Source organism: Acanthochromis polyacanthus, chromosome 23 (genome assembly GCF_021347895.1).
Source record: "Acanthochromis polyacanthus isolate Apoly-LR-REF ecotype Palm Island chromosome 23, KAUST_Apoly_ChrSc, whole genome shotgun sequence".
NCBI classification, from domain to species: domain Eukaryota; kingdom Metazoa; phylum Chordata; class Actinopteri; family Pomacentridae; genus Acanthochromis; species Acanthochromis polyacanthus.
This window is the reverse complement of record NC_067135.1, coordinates 841,165-858,252: the sequence shown is the minus strand read 5'-3', so window position 1 is coordinate 858,252 and position 17,088 is coordinate 841,165. Positions and strand designations below refer to the sequence as shown.

Genomic DNA, 17,088 nt, shown 5'->3' with positions numbered 1-17,088 from the left:
TATATCAACTTTCATTGTATATATTAACTTTCATTATATATATATATCAAGTTTCATTATATATATATCGACTTTCATTATATATATAATTTCCTAAACGGCATGCCATACGTGTATATATATATATATATATATATATATATATATATATATACACACATATATATATGTATGTATATATATATATATATATATATACACACATATATATATGTATGTATATATATATATATATATATACACACACACGCACACACATATATATGTATATATATATATATATATATATATATATATATATATATATATATATATATATATATATATATATATATATATATATACTATTTCAAAAAACAGACTCAGGCATGAAGGTAATACACAGACTGAGGACAAATTATTATCAATAATTTTTGAGTCATTGTGGCCAAATTTCATGTCAGTTTCAAAACGTTTTATGTCAGCTTGGATTGTTTCTCATCATTTTGGATTTTGGATAAAGACATGATCATAATGATATTTTTCATGATGATTTTTTTTAATGAAAATGTATGCAAGATATATTCCACTGAATTCCAAAGTCCCTCAGTTGTATATCGACCCAAATGTACACTTTTTTCAGTGTAATTTTATCGTGTTTTTTTTATTTATTATTTTTTATTGTCATCATACAGCTTAAAGGCATTCAACATTCAAGTATGTAATTTTATCGTTCTTGGACTTTTTATTTGAGTGAACTGTCCCTTTAAGAAATAATGCGTCACTCTGAGATCCAGGAAGCGAGGAGTTTCGACCTGACGTCACCCGGAAGCGGAGGCCAGGGGGCGGAGCCCGGCAGAAGATGGCGTTTCTGCGTTGTAGACGGGATCCCTGCGGTGTTATCTGTCTGATTTTAACTTATTTCTCCGTCTTTTACGCGGACTACGTGGTCATACAGTATGTCCTCATCCCCGCCTACTCCGGGAGGTCGGTGCTTTGTCTCTTTATTCCCTTTATTCCGTTTAAACCTCTAAAATCGGCGACATGGCGCCTCTTCTCCATTCATCTGACAGCTTTTAATACGAACCCTCCATCCTCATCTTCAGCCTCTTTTCTCTAACGGTGTTTTTATCACAGTAACGTCTGTTTAAAGGCATTTATTTGTGTGCTTGTGATGATTTTGTGTTGAAATGACACCCGATAAATGTGGTTTTCTGTTTGTTTACCTCCTGAGGCGGCTGATCCGAACAGTCCGCAGGTGTTGAGGGTTTCCGTCCTGACCAGGCTCCATTCAGAATTTCACTAATTCAATCCTGTCTTGTGTGTCTGACAAACATCTGAACATGTACAACCTGAACCATGACCGTTTCTACGCCAGCAACAGACAGCCTTTAATTCGGCATACATCAAACATGATGTGAATTCTGTCTTTGCTAATAATTTTTACTTTTCTGAGGTGATTTTCTGGGTCTTCCTCACCGACTGAACAGATCCTGGCAGTGGAAAACAGTTTTAACCTAAAAAGTTTAAACTTAAGCGTCATCTCACCAACATGAGTACAATTGATTTACCTCTTCTAGATTTAATTTAGATTTTCCTGGTTGTTTTATGAGTATTAGTGTTACTTTATTAAAATTACACTTTGGTTCTTGAAACTTTTGACATTTGTGGGAATAACACCTGAATTCCACATTTATGATGGATAATAATACTGTTTTAAAACGTTTAATTAAAACTGTGAACTGGTTTAGCGCATTACAGAGCAATAATCCAGTTAATCAGTAAAATCTGTGGTGTTTTGGTGAAATTTATAGCACAGTCTCATATAAATGGAATAAATATAATAATAAATATTTTAAAATCATAATTTAACTTACTTTTACACAGAAATGACAACAATTCCCTGTCATTTATGGTTTGCATCTCTTTAGATTTTCTGCTTTACTTTGTCCTACTTTAGAATACGTTTAATATTTTAGGATTTTATTTTAGTTTTTTCTGATTGGTTGAACAAAATAAAGCCTTCAATAATCAGCAGTTTACTTATAATTTATAATAAAAATAGTTTGTTGGCATTTTTATGAGCAAAAATGACAAAATAATGGTTTGTTCCAGCTTGTTCAATGTGAGAAATGTCACTGTAAGCTGAATCTATCTGGGTTTTGGACCATTTGTTGAAAACTCTGTGACGTTTGAAGACACAGACTCTGGAGGTTTTGCCGTGTTTCACGATATTCTGACATTTTATGGACCAAATCACAGTCATTGATGTTGAAATGATAAAAATAAAGACTCAGGAGGATGAATGTGATGCTTTTTGTGTGCTAAATGTGTGACTTTCCTCTCTGAACAGTGTGTGGTGTACGCTCCACGGCTCCGTCTTCAACCTGATCCTGCTGCTGCTGCTGGCCTGCCACTCCAAAGCCGTCTTCTCAGATCCTGGTCGGTTTTAACCTCCACGCTTCACTGTTCACTGAATTATTCTGTCTGCTCACGTCCCAAAGAAACCGTTTATCAGGCCTGTAAATTAGAAAATGTCCTGAAAAAGACATTTATAAAGAAACTGGATAAAACCACAGATGTTTGTTGTTGTAAAATGATGTGAGACATTTTGGTTAAAGCCTGAAACACAATGGAGACAAAAAGGAAACGCAAAACAACAAAAACAAGAAACACAATGTGACAAAGTAAAAGAATTTTAAAAAGTAATTTAACAACTAAATTTGAAAAGAAATTCTTGCACAGAACAAAAATGTAAAATTAGTCAGACATCCAAAAATAATTTCATTAAATTATTAATAAATATTAGGTCAAAATCATGTAAATTATAAATCAGAATGACTTAAAATACATAATAAAATAATAATAATGCAGTTGTTGAACAGAAAAGATAAAAATTAGGTAGATGTACAGACAAATAAGAGAAGACAAAAATATTTACATAATAATTATAATAATATTAGAAAAAATAAGTTAAAATAATTAAAATCCTATAAATTAGCAAATGATATAAAACTATAAACTGAAAAAACAAACGTCTTCAGAAAAAGCTTCTGTTCTGGACATTTTATTACATCAAGTCAGTTTGAGTTTTAAAAAAAGTGTTTTTACTGAAATATTTCAGCAGCTAATTGGGAAATTTATGATAAATGTCAGTTAATAATTAGACTGATTGTTCAGACGTTTAGTTTCTTCTTCAGGTTTTTACCTTAAAAAAAAAACTTATGTAAAGTTCTTTGTGTTTGAAATGTTTGAAACACTCTTCTAAAGGCTGATATTAATAATCAGACTGAGTTAAATTGATGTGAAAGGCAGAGGGACGTTAACTAACTCTAACTCTGTGTTTGTGCGTCCAGGTATGGTTCCTCTCCCTGAAACAGCCATCGACTTCTCAGACCTTCGATCTCAGTCGACTCGGATGAATGAACGGGTGAGTTCAGACTCCAGATGAGCGTTAACGCTCCACATCTGTTCACAAACATTTACTTCAGCTTCATGTTTGTGTTTCAGGTTTCTGGTCTAACAGGTGAAGCTAAAACCAGCTAAAGGCTAATAACAGTTATTAGCTGCTTTAAACTCTGTTTATCTGACAGCTTCTCTGTGTTTACGTCCTCCAGCTGCTCTTAGCCTCTCATTATTATCTTATGAGCTCAGAGACTGAAGTCTGCACAGTTCAGTCTGAAAACCAGAAACTCTGAACGTCTGAGGAGAAGTTTAGATCTGATGTTTGTAATTACCTCCGCCAAGGAGGTTATGTGACACGGACCTCTTTGGGTTCTTTGGCTTTGGGTTTAGACCGTCGTGAGACAGGTTAGTTTTACCCTACTGATGATGTGTTGTTGCAATAGTAATCCTGCACGGACGGACGGACGGACGTCCGCAGATTTAGAAAAGAACATAGAGACTGTTTTGCTGATATTAAGTTTAAGGCATGACTGGTTTAACCACTCTGACACGTGTACCAGGGACTCTGTGAGTTTATCTGCAACTTGTTGAGCGTTCTTGCCATGTGCGTAAATAACTGTATCATCGGCATACATTTGAATGAAGACATTGGGACAGACTGAAGGAAGACACTCATCTGTATTTTGGGGGCTTTAGAAAGAGTATTAAGTAGGTTTAAGTGGACGTTTGATGAATAAACTTCAGTATAAAACACAGCGAGACACAAAACAACAAAAATGAGACTCAAAACGACAATAAAAAGGCACAATATGACAAAAATGAGACACAACGACAAAAATGAGACTCAAAACGATAAAATTGAAACTCAAAAACAAGACACTACACAACAAAAATGAGACAAAATGACCAAAAACGACAAAAAATGACTAAAATCAGGCACAAAGAATAGAATAAAACAGCTGCAGCTGCTCCAGGACCGATTATATTATATATATTATTTATTATTTCTGTGTTTCAGGACTAATCCGATTGATTGTTTTTCTGTTTCAGGGCTGTGAGGGATGGACGGTGTGCAGTCGCTGTGAAACCTACAGACCTCCCAGAGCTCACCACTGCAGAGTCTGCCAGAGATGCATCCGTCGCATGGACCACCACTGTCCCTGGTGAGACCACGCTCCCTTTTATCATCCATCCTCCGTCTGTTCTCCTTCTCAGCTCGTCTGTCTGCGCTTTGTCTGTTTTCTAGGATCAATAACTGCGTCGGGGAGCTGAACCAGAAGTATTTCATCCAGTTTCTCTTCTACACCGGTGAGTAAACTGCAGCAGAAAACGAAATAAGGCTCAAAATTCAGCTGAAACATCTGACAGAACTTAACTAAGATGACAGAGAGGTAAAGTGTGAACAGAATCTGAGATGTTAGAGATCCTCGGCTCCATTCAAAAAAAAGGAGCCGAGGATCTCTAACGTCTAAGAAATATTAGAAAAGGACAAAAATGAGAAACAAAACAACAAAAACAAGACAAAACAACAAATTAAGCGAAGCACAACATGATGAAAATAAGTTAAAAAAAGCGAGACAAAAAGGAAACACAAAACGACAAAAACATGAGACAGACGACAAAAGTCAGACAAAAAACACAACAAAAACAAAACATGACAACAAGGAGACACAAAGCGTCAGTGCTGTTGTTGATGTTGTGGTGTCCAGGGATGGCCAGTCTCTACTCCATGGTTCTGGTGGTGTCGGCCTGGATCTGGAGGATCAGGAGTGAAAGAGAAGGAGACGCAGAGAAAGAAGGAGAGGAGTCGCCCAGCAAACACCTCATCGTGTGAGCCCTCACAATCAATCAATTAATCAATCAGTAGAAGATCAATCAGGATCCACACCTGAACCTCCTCAGAACCAATCAATATCGTCTACAGGAATGTTATTCATGATCAGAGTTCTACCTTCATACTGAGAGTATTTACAGATCTACAGGTCCTTTAAGTCCATAGAGGAGAATTTCCTCTGTAGAAAATTCTAGAGCAGACCTACCGACGACTGTAGAAAGTTCTAGAGTAGACCTACCGACGACTGTAGAAAGTTCTTGAGCAGACCTACCGACGACTGTAGAAAGTTCTAGAGTAGACCTACCGACGACTGTAGAAAGTTCTAGAGTAGACCTACCGATGACTGGAGAAAGTTCTAGAGTAGACCTACCGATGACTGGAGAAAGTTCTAGAGTAGACCTACCGACGACTGGAGAAAGTTCTGGAGCAGACCTACCGACAACTGGAGAAAGTTCTAGAGCAGACCTACCGACGACTGGAGAAAGTTCTGGAGGAGACCTACCGACAACTGGAGAAAGTTCTAGAGTAGACCTACCGACGACTGGAGAAAGTTCTAGAACAGACCTACCGACGACTGGAGAAAGTTCTGGAGGAGATCTACTGACAACTGGAGAAAGTTCTAGAGTAGACCTACCGACAACTGGAGAAAGTTCTAGAGTAGACCTACCGACGACTGGAGAAAGTTCTAGAGTAGACCTACCGACAACTGGAGAAAGTTCTAGAGCAGACCTACCGACAACTGGAAAGTTCTAGAGTAGACCTACCGACGACTGGAGAAAGTTCTAGAGTAGACCTACCGACAACTGGAGAAAGTTCTAGAGCAGACCTACCGACAACTGGAAAGTTCTAGAGCAGACCTACCGACAACTGGAAAGTTCTAGAGTAGACCTACCGACAACTGGAGAAAGTTCTAGAGCAGACCTACCGACAACTGGAGAAAATTCTAGGGTAGACCTACTGACAACTGGAGAAAGTTCTAGAGTAGACCTACCGACAACTGGAAAGTTCTAGAGTAGACCTACCGATGACTGGAGAAAGTTCTAGAGTAGACCTACCGACAACTGGAAAGTTCTAGAGTAGACCTACCGACAACTGGAGAAAGTTCTAGAGCAGACCTACCGACAACTGGAGAAAATTCTAGAGTAGACCTACTGACAACTGGAGAAAGTTCTAGAGTAGACCTACCGACAACTGGAAAGTTCTAGAGTAGACCTACCGACAGCTGGAAAGTTCTAGAGTAGACCTACCGACAGCTGTAGAAAGTTCTAGAGTAGACCTACTGACAGCTGTAGAAAGTTCTAGAGTAGACCTACCGACAGCTGTAGAAAGTTCTAGAGCAGACCTACTGACAACTGGAGAAAGTTCTAGAGCAGACCTACCGACAGCTGTAGAAAGTTCTAGAGCAGACCTACTGACAAGTTCATTTTTAATGGACTTTATCCGTCATTTCTGAGCCTCATTACTTCATCTGCATCTCTATGGACTTCAAGGACCTGGAACTCTGGAAATATTCCCAGTGTGAAGCTCGAACTTTGCTTCATTAAATAAAGTTACTGGCGATGAAGAACCAGATGTTCTGAGGAGATCAGGAGAAACGTTTCTACAGATTTAACTGTTTTTGTCTGTTCTCTTTGTTTCAGGGCTCATTACATCATCCTGCTGGTGGAGTCGGTGCTGTTCGGTGTGTTTGTGATGGTCATCTTCTACGATCAGGTATAAAACTACTAATGTTCTGTAGAAACACACCAGAAGCAGCTCATTTCTGGCCTCAGATGTTTCCAGAAACACATTTAGGACACCAACTCTTCAATCTAAACTCTGATGGAGGTTTTTCAAAGATCTTCTAAAAGCTGATAATCAAATAATAGAACGTCTCACCGTCCCTCAGCTGGTCTCCATCATCACAGACGAGACGCCCATCGAACAGATGAGGAACCGGCTGATGATCAAAGACCGGGGATCCTCGTCTTCGTCCTCCTCTTCCTCCTCACAGCTGCCCCATCACCATCCTCCTCACACCAGGAAGCCCAAGCTGGCTCTGCTGAGGGAGGTGTTCGGACGAGGTCAGTCCCTGTCCACATGTTTGTCCACGTTAGTCCAGATGGTTGAGCTGCAGAACATTCTGACAGCTGTCTGTGTCTTCAGGCTCTGTGTTCATATTAGAAAACAACTAAAACAAGACATAAAACGACAAACCAAGACACAAAACGACAATAACAAGACACAAAAAGATAAAAACGAGACATCAAACTGTGAACAAACCCTGTTCTTCCTGCTGTGTGTGTTTTCAGGCTCGGTGTTCTGCTGGCTGCTTCCTCTCCACTCCAGTCCTCCATCAGTCGGAGGCGTCTCCTACTCTGCTCTACCTGACTACGACGTCTGAGGACGGAGGTGAAGGTGTGGATGTGAGGGGGAATTATCTGCCCAAAACGATGTCTTATCTCTGGACCTGAGTAGAGGACGGAGGACGAACGGTGAATGAATGAATGAGTGAACAGATGAAGTGTTTTCTTTCCAGGACCTACACCAGAAGCTGCAGATTGATGATTTGGTGAATCTAAATGTGAGTCGATCCTCTGTGGACGCTGACGTTTGACTGATGTGTCTTTTACATATTTTATTACATTATCCAGACCATAATAGTCACAGAGAAAACCACTAAAACATCCAGAAAATGCAACACGTCGTCTCTGAGAATTAGATTAAGTGAGACCCACAGTCCTTATTTGTCCTTTAAGCTCTGAACTCCAAGCAGCTGTTTGTTTGTTTTTCACTGTAGGTTAATTTTTATCTCGACAAAATTAAGACACAAAACGACAAAAGCGTGACATAAAAGGACAAAAACAAGCCTTAAAATGATAAAAACAGTACATGAAACGACAAAAACGAAACAGAAAACAACAAAAACAAGACAAAATGACAATTTTATACGATCGATTTTATATAAAATCACAGTTTTTAAAATAGTTTATTGCTGATAAATGGAGTAATTTTGTGGTTCTTTGTCTTTTAATTTAAATATCTGTTGTCTTCAAAAGCTGCCGGATGGTTTTTGGGGTTCAGAGGTTTAAAGAATAAACTAAGAAAGCAGATTTTAATATGAACGTTTTAAAATCAGGAGGAAAAAAGCCCAAAACAGCAACAACACAAAGACAGATGTGACTTTATCCTCTTTAAAGTCCTATTTTCCATCTCAGTCAAACCCGGTGCTTTCTGGAACGTCTGAATCTGACCTGACCTCCTGGTTGTTGAACTGTGGAAGCAAACTCTGCCTGGAAATGAGTTTATCACTAATTTTATTTGCTTTATTATTATTATTTACAAGATGACAGAAATTCTTTGCTTAGTTCTGGATCCCTGTCGAGTCGCAGCTTTAAATAGCCGCTCCAAATGTTGATGTTTTTACAGTGAATGTGGATTTCAGATGTTTTTAACGAAGCTTAGTGAACTCACAGGTACCAAACAGGTCAAGCTTTAAATTGATGTCTGTTTTTTTAAACATTTTTGATCACGTGAAGCACGGCAGACTTTATGGCCAAAACCATGTGGACACCTGAATGTTACACCGCTGTGTCCTCGCGTTATTAGAGTTGGATTTTCAGATGTTCAGAGACCAGTGGAATATTTTCACACCAGACAGGGAACCAGTTCATTACAAATCCTGCTTTTGTCGTTTTAAAACTGGAAATGACATCAAGTCCAGTTTAAACCGTTAATAACAGCCTGAGACTGAGCGTCCACAGACTTTTGGCCACATAGTTTATTAGTGCAGTTACATTAAACTGAACACCAAAAATAAATTATGTAGGGCAGTTTTATCCTTTTATTTATTTTTGTTCACTTTAATATCAGTAAATATTCCAACGTTAATATTATTTAATTGATCAAACAGGAACTAATGAGCTGGTTTAACAGGACGTAAAAAGCAAACAGGGAAAACTTCTTTATTGTGTGTTTTCCTCCTTCATTTCTATGTTCATCTGAAGTACAGAGACGTGTTACAGATTTACAAATACTTCTATATTTACACAAACAGGTGCAATTTCAAAGGTGAAAGGGGAACGCAGAGTGTTGTTTACTGACTCTTAAAGTCTATTTTTGATCTGGGATGAAGTTGTGTTTTGTCAGTTCTTAACTTATTTATTGTTTCTAACAATTTGTGGAGTTTTATGTGACGGTGGAGCTGCCTTTGAACAAGCTGCTGCTTCTTTACAGACGTATTTTAGCTTCAAACAGCCAAATAATTTACAACCAGGTCTATTAATCTCTCTGTGCTCATCACTGGAAGACCCTGGCTAACTGCTAGCATGGCTAGGCTAGCAAATAGCAACTCTAGCCAAGTCACAAGTATTCTTCAGTAAGTCATTAGCATCCTTAGGCTAGCCTCTGGTAATCCTGGGCTAGGCTTAAAAGTCACTGACATCCCTACTCCAGCCTTTAGCACCACTAGGCTAGCCACTAGCATCTCTAGCCAAGTCACAAGTATTCCAAGTTTCACCATTAGCATCTCTAGGCTAGCCATTAGCATTCCTTAGCAAGTCATTAGCATCCATAGTCTAGCCACTTGTAATCCTGGGCTCGGCTTATAGAGTCACTGGCATTAGCCTTTAGCACTACTGGGCTAGCCACTAGCATTCCTAGATTTGAGACTGGCATTCCTGGGCTACTAGTATTGCTAGGCTAGAAATAGGCTAGCAACTAGCATCCCTAGGTTGGAGACTAGAATTCTGAGGTTATCCACTAATATTCCTTGTCTAAAAATAGGCTAGCAACTACCATCCCTAGGTTTGTCACTAGCAGTGTTATGCTAATGGATTATATAGCTAGTCTAAGCTAGGGTAGCAACAAGAATATTTAGGCTAGTCATTAGCATTTTGAGGCTAGTCACTAGTACTCTGAGGTTCTGCTAGAATAGTCATTAGCACTCCTAGACAAGTTATTAGCATTCCTACGCTAGCAATAGACTACTAACTAGCATCCTGAGGCTAATGACCAGTATTTCTAGGCTTGGCGAAGCTAAAAATAATATTTCTTTGGCCCGTCACTTGGTTTCCAAACGTGGCGACTAGCCGAGGGGTTGTAACTTTGCTTTTACTGTGAATTACTGCATATTTTTACATCTTTGTACGGGTGAAGACAAGTAAAGGCCTTTTCTTGTAACTATGATTAATTCAGAAGGTATTTTACAAGCTAATATCTTAAAAAATGTCAAGTCTGAATCTGTAACCAGTGACCAAAGCTAAAACAAACCACAAGTACCTCTGAAATGTAAAGTGTAATAGAGAAACTAAAACTTTTACTTTGAAAATCTCAGAGCTCAGCTCAAAGGCGGCTTCACCCTCTGTGTGTTTTTATGACTGTAAATAATTATTCTGAATCCTAACCTGAGCTGCACACCAGTTTCAGAGGCACAAGGGAACATGATGCTTCAGATGATCTATTTTAACAAACGTCCTCAGATGTTTGGATCAGAACCAGAATTAGTTTCCTCTGAAAAGTCTTGAATCATTGCTTCGGTCACATGGAGCGGTCTGCCTTTTTTATTCAACATGTTTTTAGATACTAAACACTCTTTCAGCTTCGAACATTTTTACCAGAAAAAACATTAATATCAAGTTTGTCCTCAAAGTGAATACTAGAGAGAAGTCACGAGGAACATGCAGCGACGTCGGATTCACACTGTGAACAACGTGGCTAATGCTTCTAATACGGGTTATTATAAAGCATTATATTCAACAGAATTTACAGAAAACTGAACGGTATCAGCTAAATTTAAGGTCTTTGTGTCTTTGTTCCATCTGGAATGAAACTATTGATGCCTTCAGTACGATGAAGCTGTTTGGAAACATCGGTTAGCTACCAGGGTGTTCGGTTGTTTGATTATGTTGACAGTCAGATCATGCTAATATGTAAATACACAGTAGCTAATTTAGCTAGTTACCATGAATCATCATTCTGTTTTTGTTGCATTTATGCTACATTCCATAAAACTGGATGGTAAAAGCTGATAGCATTTAATTAGCATCTCTCCCACAGCCGCAGCAGAAATGAAATATGAAATGCATTTCCTTGCACTGAACACCAGGGGGTGCAGTGTGTAGATTACACTTAATACAGACATGAAGAAAAAACGGTGTGGAAATGACGAGCGACTCCTCCCGACTCTAATTCTTTGGGTTAGCAACTAGCATTCCTCACGAGTATCCATAGGCTAGCCACTAGTATTCTGAGGTTAGCCTAGTGTACTCAGGCTAGGGTAATGACTGAAGTGAGTTTTTCTGTACAGTTGTCATGAACAAGGAAATTAGCTGTCCAGACCAGAACAGTTTTTGGGATGAGGCTGTGGACATTTCTGCTGCTAAAGACTTTTTTACATGGAGGGCAGGTCGGTTTAGCTCACTTCTGGAGCCTCAAGTGGACACTGAAGGAAATGCAGTTTTGTCACTTCCATGTTCATTTTTCAGCCCCAGAAGTCATAGCTTGGGGTTATTGTTTGCTACATGGTGCTAACAGGGAACAAATGTTTGACTTTGAGGGGATCATTATTACCAGGAAAACTGGGATGTAGAAGTAAGCTAACAGTTGTCCAAGTTTGTTTTAACCTTTATAACTAAAGTCAAAGAGCTTCTAAGTCACATCTCCACCTATCGATGGCCTCTGCCTGATTCCTTACTCATTTTGCTCACAGTGTGAATGAAAGCTGGAAGCTGCCTTATCGTCGTGTCTAGTTTTACTGCAGTAGATGAACAAATGTTCTGTTCCCTGAATGTTTCCCGTAACGTTCTCTGTTCCTCAGCCAAGTTTGGTTCGTCCTGTACAGACGAGGTTCATGTTTTCGATGGATGATGTGCAATTCTGATGAAGGGATGGTTACTTCTTCCTCTCTGGGTGAAACAGAACCAGGTTTGAAATGTTTCTGTGATTTCTGAGGTAAACCAACATTTAGCTCTTTTAATGAAGTCTTTTTTCCTCCAAAGAACGGCTGAACAGAAAGTCTTTTTGTAAAATCTGGACGACAGACGCTCAATGTTTCAAACTGTGGATGTTTCGTTGATTTCAGGTCAATAGCAGTTGTTCTGTTTTTCGTTTGGTTTGTTTTTGTATCCTCAGGGTGCGCTTGTTTCTGTTCATCCAGTAAAAGTGGCTTTTGTTAGCTAGAAGGAAACAAGCGCACCCTGTTAGCTGTTCTCCAGACAGCGGGAAGGAATGTGTGTACAAACGAAGGAGGTCTGAAACTAACATTCAGCCAAACAGCTTTTCTACTGGTTGGAGATAAAAAGTTGATCAGATCATCCAGAACATCCCCCAGTCTGATTCTAAACCAAACATACCTTCATCTTCATATTCTCCACCTCTGCTCCTGAACATCCTCTGTTCGACTGGTTTGGCTCAAGGTTACTTTCAGGTCCTGCAAATTAAACCAACGATGAGTATAATATCATGTTTACAGCTGACTGATGTTTTATTTATTCCATGTCTTAAACCGTGACCTGTGTTTTATTGATATGCTGCTCTGATTTGTTCAATCTGAAGTAAAACAGATGTCTTTTAAACGATGCAGCCTCCTCTGGTCTCTTTAGCCTGATTGGTTGAGTTCATTCGTCTACGGATTCTTTAAATCTGCAGTGGCTGAAATGTAGAGAAACGAAACCAAAAGCAAAACACTGAAGACAGTTTGTAGTTACATTAAGAAATAATCTATGTAATATTTTTCTATTTGATCAGTATTTATATCAGCTTTGGCTAATATATAGCAAGACTGGGTTTATTTAGACGAGCATCTCTAACTACTAGAATCACAAGGCCATACTAGGCTATTTACTTGCATCCCTTTAGCACCTTTATCCAGTGACTAGCATCACTTGGCTAGAAACAGGCTTGTCACCAGCTCCATGAAGCTAATAACTAGTATTTTTAGGCCAAGCTAGGCTGGCAACATGCATTTCTAGGTTACCTAGCATCATCCTTAGCCCTAAAATGTGTATTGCTAGGCTAAGCTAGGTTAAGCTAGGCTAGCAACATGCATTGCTAGGTTATACACTGCTCGAAAAAATTAAAGGAACACTTTGAAAACACATCATATTTCAATACGGGGGAAAACAAACTGGATATTTACATTGATATGGACTGGATAATGTGTTAGAAATGAAAAGTCCCACATTGTTTGATGGGATGAAAATGATCAACCCCCCAGGAGGGCTAAATTCAAGACACCCCAAAATCAAAGTGAAAAACTGATGTGGCAGGCTGGTCCATCTTTCTGAAATTCCTTGGCAGCAACTCAAAATGGTATTCAGTAGTTTGTATGGCCTCCATGTGCTTGTATGCATGACTGACGATGTCAGGACAAGCTCTGAATGAGACGATGGATGGTGTCCTGGGGTATCTCCTCCCAGAACTGGACCAGGGCATCACTGAGCTCCTGGACAGTCTGAGGAGCAACCTGATGGTGTCGGATGGAACAAAACATAATGTTCCAAAGGTGTTCTATTGGATTCAGGTCAGGTGAGCGTGGGGGCCAGCTAATGGTATCAGTTCCTTCATCCTCCAGGAACTGCATGAGTTCTCTTACCACATAAGACTGGGCATTGTCTACACCAGAAGGAATCCAGGACCACTGCACCAATGTAGGGTCTGACAATGGGTCAAAGGATTTCATCCTGATACCTAAAGGCAGTCAGAATGCCATTGTCCAGCCTGTAGAGGTCTCTATGTCCCTCCATGGATATGCCTCCCCACACCATCACTGACCCACCACCAAACCAGTCATGCTGAACAATGTTACAGGCAGCATAACGTTCTCCACGGCTTCTCCAGACCCTTTCATGTCTGTCACATGCGCTCAGGGTGAACCTGCTCTCATCTGTGAAAAGCACAGGGCACCAGTGGTGGACCTGCAGATTCCTGTGTTCTATGGCAAATGCCAGCCGAGCTCCACGGTGCCGGTCAGCGAGCACAGCGGGCACTAGAGGACGCTGGGCCCTCAGACCACTCTCATTACATCTCTTTCTGATTGTTTGGTCAGAGACATTCACACCAGTGGTCTGCTGGAGCTCATTTTGTAGAGCTATTGCAGTGCTCATCCTGGTCCTCCTTGCACAAAGGAGCAGATAGCTGTCCTGCTGATGGGTTGAGGACCTTCTACAGTCCTGTCCAGCTCTCCCAGACTAACTGCCTGTCTCCTGGAATCTCCTCCATGCGCTTGAGAATGTGCTGGGAGACACAGCAAACCTTCTGGCAATGGCAGAAAGATCCCAGGCCGGGATTTGAACTGGGGATCTTCGTGCTGCAAGGCGAAGAGGCTAACCACTTCTCCACTGTGCAGCCCTAATTCACTATAAATAATTGAATAAAAATGGTCAAACATCCCTGAAAATGCAGGACAAATGCATCAGTAATGACTTAAAATGAACAATAATTGATCCAAAAGGAGTCAAAATTAACTGACTAAAAGCTGTCATAAATGACCCATAATATATGACTCAAAATGGTCATAACTTACTCAAAATATTGGACAAATTACTCAAAAAATGTTTGACACAAACTATGAAATGAATAATAAACGTACCTGTAAACTCTTCCGGTTTGGTGTTGTCTCATAGGATTAAAAAGTGTTTTTATTTTTTCTGAGCAGTGTATGTGTGTGTGTGTTCTTGTACTTGCTCCATTGTGAGGACCAATTTCTGCATTTAACTATCAAAGTGAGGACATTTTGGCCGGTCCTCACTTTGAAACAGCCATGTTTGAGGGTGAAGACTTGTTTTTAGAGAACAGGTATGAATTGAGGTTCGGTTAGGGTTAGGGTAAGGATTAAGTTTAGGCAATCAGTTGTGATAGTTAAGGTTAGGGTAAGGCTCTAGGAAATGCACAGCCCGATCTCACGAGGATTCGTGAAACTGTTACGTAAATTTTTGTTTCGGTTTCGTGCGCACCAACACGATTTCGTCATGTTTTTCGTGCCGCTCACCACGAAATGCGCACCAATGTATTTTAAACGGCGGACTTTTCGTGCCACTCAGAACGTATTTCAAACGAATGTGTGTATTATATTTTTAATGTAAAACCATGGCGAATCCAACGCTATATTTTGCATGACATCGTCCCTAAACATAACCCTAACCATAACCCTAACCATAACCTAACCATAAGCCGGTGGTACACTTACCAATTTGCATAGGAATTTCAAGAATGTCCGGCGGCCGGCGGCCGCAAACGCGATCACACAAGCAGTATACGCCGATGGACAGCTTAGATCGTCATGAATCCGCTGGTATAAACCACTTTCAGCTGTGATTACCACAGCGGGTTTCGTTGTGAGCAACACGAAAAACATTTCGTGGTGAGCGGCACGAAAAACATGACGAAATCGTGTTGGTGCGCACGAAAAAGAAACAAAAAATTTACGTAACAGTTTCACGAATCCCCGTGAGACCGTGTTGAAATGCATTACGCCTATGGATGTCCTCACTAAGATAGAAGTACAAACATATGTGTGTGTGTGTGTGTGTGTGTATATATATTTATATATATCATTAATCAAACAATGATAAACATGATTATTATGACACTACAAAGTCCAGTTTTCACTAGAATTTGTCTAAAATGAGTATTTTTAAAAAACATCCAAAACGACTTTCAGCTGCTTCTGAATGATGTAAAAATGGTCTGAAATGAGTTTTACAAAACTGTCAAAAAAGACTTAAGTCTTATATCTAAAATAAATGGACACCTGACCTGTTCTCATGTTGGTTCTGTCATTTCTGCTGACCATCATTCATTCATTCGTTCATTTATTCACCTTTAATGGAAACCAAAGCATCAGTTCCAGGTAACAAACATTAAAACAGGTTTTATTGGATGTTTGGAACAAAAGACCCGTTTTAATGTTCAGATTTACTGATTTTACTACGAGTTCAACTAACTGAAGTAAAAACAAGGTTCTAACGGAGGATTACAGATTTATTTGATGTAAAAACAGTGAAGATTTCATAGAAATAAAAACACAATCCGGACATAAAAGTGGCTCTTTGGCCTCCTGAACGCTACTGTGGACTGAACGATGAAGAATTTAAATCATTAGTTTTTTATTGTTACTCCTAATAAAAGTATTTTTCACATGAACTCGTCTTTCCAAAGGTCAAACGAATCTTTATCAATTCAAGCTGCAGCGTTGATGCTAGTTAGCATTAGCATGGCGGCTAATAAAGCGTCTTAAATTCTACGTTTCATTTGTCAACAGGCTCCCATTCACAGCAGTAACACTCCGTTTCCTACATTTCCCATCAGCCCCGGTGCATCTCTGGACCAGCGGCGCCCTCTGGTGGCGTTCTGCTGCACAACCGTCGAGTCTAAAAGTCAAATTTCGCTCAAATTCATGATGAACCTGGAGACAAAACCTGCAGGCAGCGAAGAAGAAGAAGGCACCGAGGCTGAAACCTTTAGTTTGTAGTTTCATCATCGCTGCACTTTTTAATATTTCATCATAAAGTTCGCTTTCACACTTGAGTTCTTTGTTGATTTTATTCGGGCATCTTCAAGCCAGAATAAACCAGAGGATGGACTTCATGTGATGAGCAGCAGCAGCTTCCTTCTCTGATGGCTTTTCTCCTCCAGGTGAAGATCTTCAGTCGTTCTGCTCCGTCAGTCACAACTTTGAGGGTTTTGTGTTCCTGAAAGTTTCTGTTTGAGCTTCTGGTAATGTTTCTGGAAAAACAAGAATAGAAATCATCAGAGTTTGACCATAAATCACAACGTTAAAATAACGTGTATAGAACATAAACAGATCTAAAAATACACCATAAAGTCCAGCTGGATCAATTCAACGTCACTCAGAAAATCCCAGAAAGATTTAAATTTGTGTAAAATTATAA

General features: G+C 39.5%; 2 protein-coding genes and 1 long non-coding RNA gene across 5 annotated transcripts in view; 1 reads left to right on the top strand and 2 right to left on the bottom strand.

Moving 5' to 3' along the window:
- Positions 1-800: 800 nt before the first annotated feature.
- zgc:77880 (zf-DHHC domain-containing protein) lies at positions 801-12,774 on the top strand. The gene is made up of 9 exons (XM_022216082.2): positions 801-966; positions 2,333-2,421; positions 3,336-3,409; positions 4,435-4,547; positions 4,631-4,692; positions 5,094-5,214; positions 6,859-6,931; positions 7,107-7,281; positions 7,510-12,774. Exons 1-9 carry the CDS (start codon positions 842-844, stop codon positions 7,599-7,601), a joined length of 924 nt encoding a protein of 307 aa, XP_022071774.1. The 5' UTR covers positions 801-841; the 3' UTR covers positions 7,602-12,774.
- Positions 5,817-6,186, bottom strand: LOC127532384 (uncharacterized). The gene is made up of 3 exons (XR_007939768.1): positions 6,076-6,186; positions 5,948-6,044; positions 5,817-5,848 (listed from the first exon to the last, which is right to left on the bottom strand). It is a non-coding gene; the product is annotated as an uncharacterized LOC127532384 (long non-coding RNA).
- A 3,266-nt stretch (positions 12,775-16,040) lies between the features above and the next one.
- Positions 16,041-17,088, bottom strand: part of LOC110971259 (uncharacterized) — a 42,784-nt gene continuing 41,736 nt past the window's right edge. For all 3 annotated transcript variants that reach the window (XM_051943971.1, XM_051943972.1, XM_051943973.1), the window contains one exon: positions 16,041-16,921. In XM_051943971.1, the coding sequence (XP_051799931.1) occupies positions 16,859-16,921 (63 nt within the window). In that variant the 3' untranslated portion in view covers positions 16,041-16,858. The remainder of the gene's footprint in view (positions 16,922-17,088) is intronic.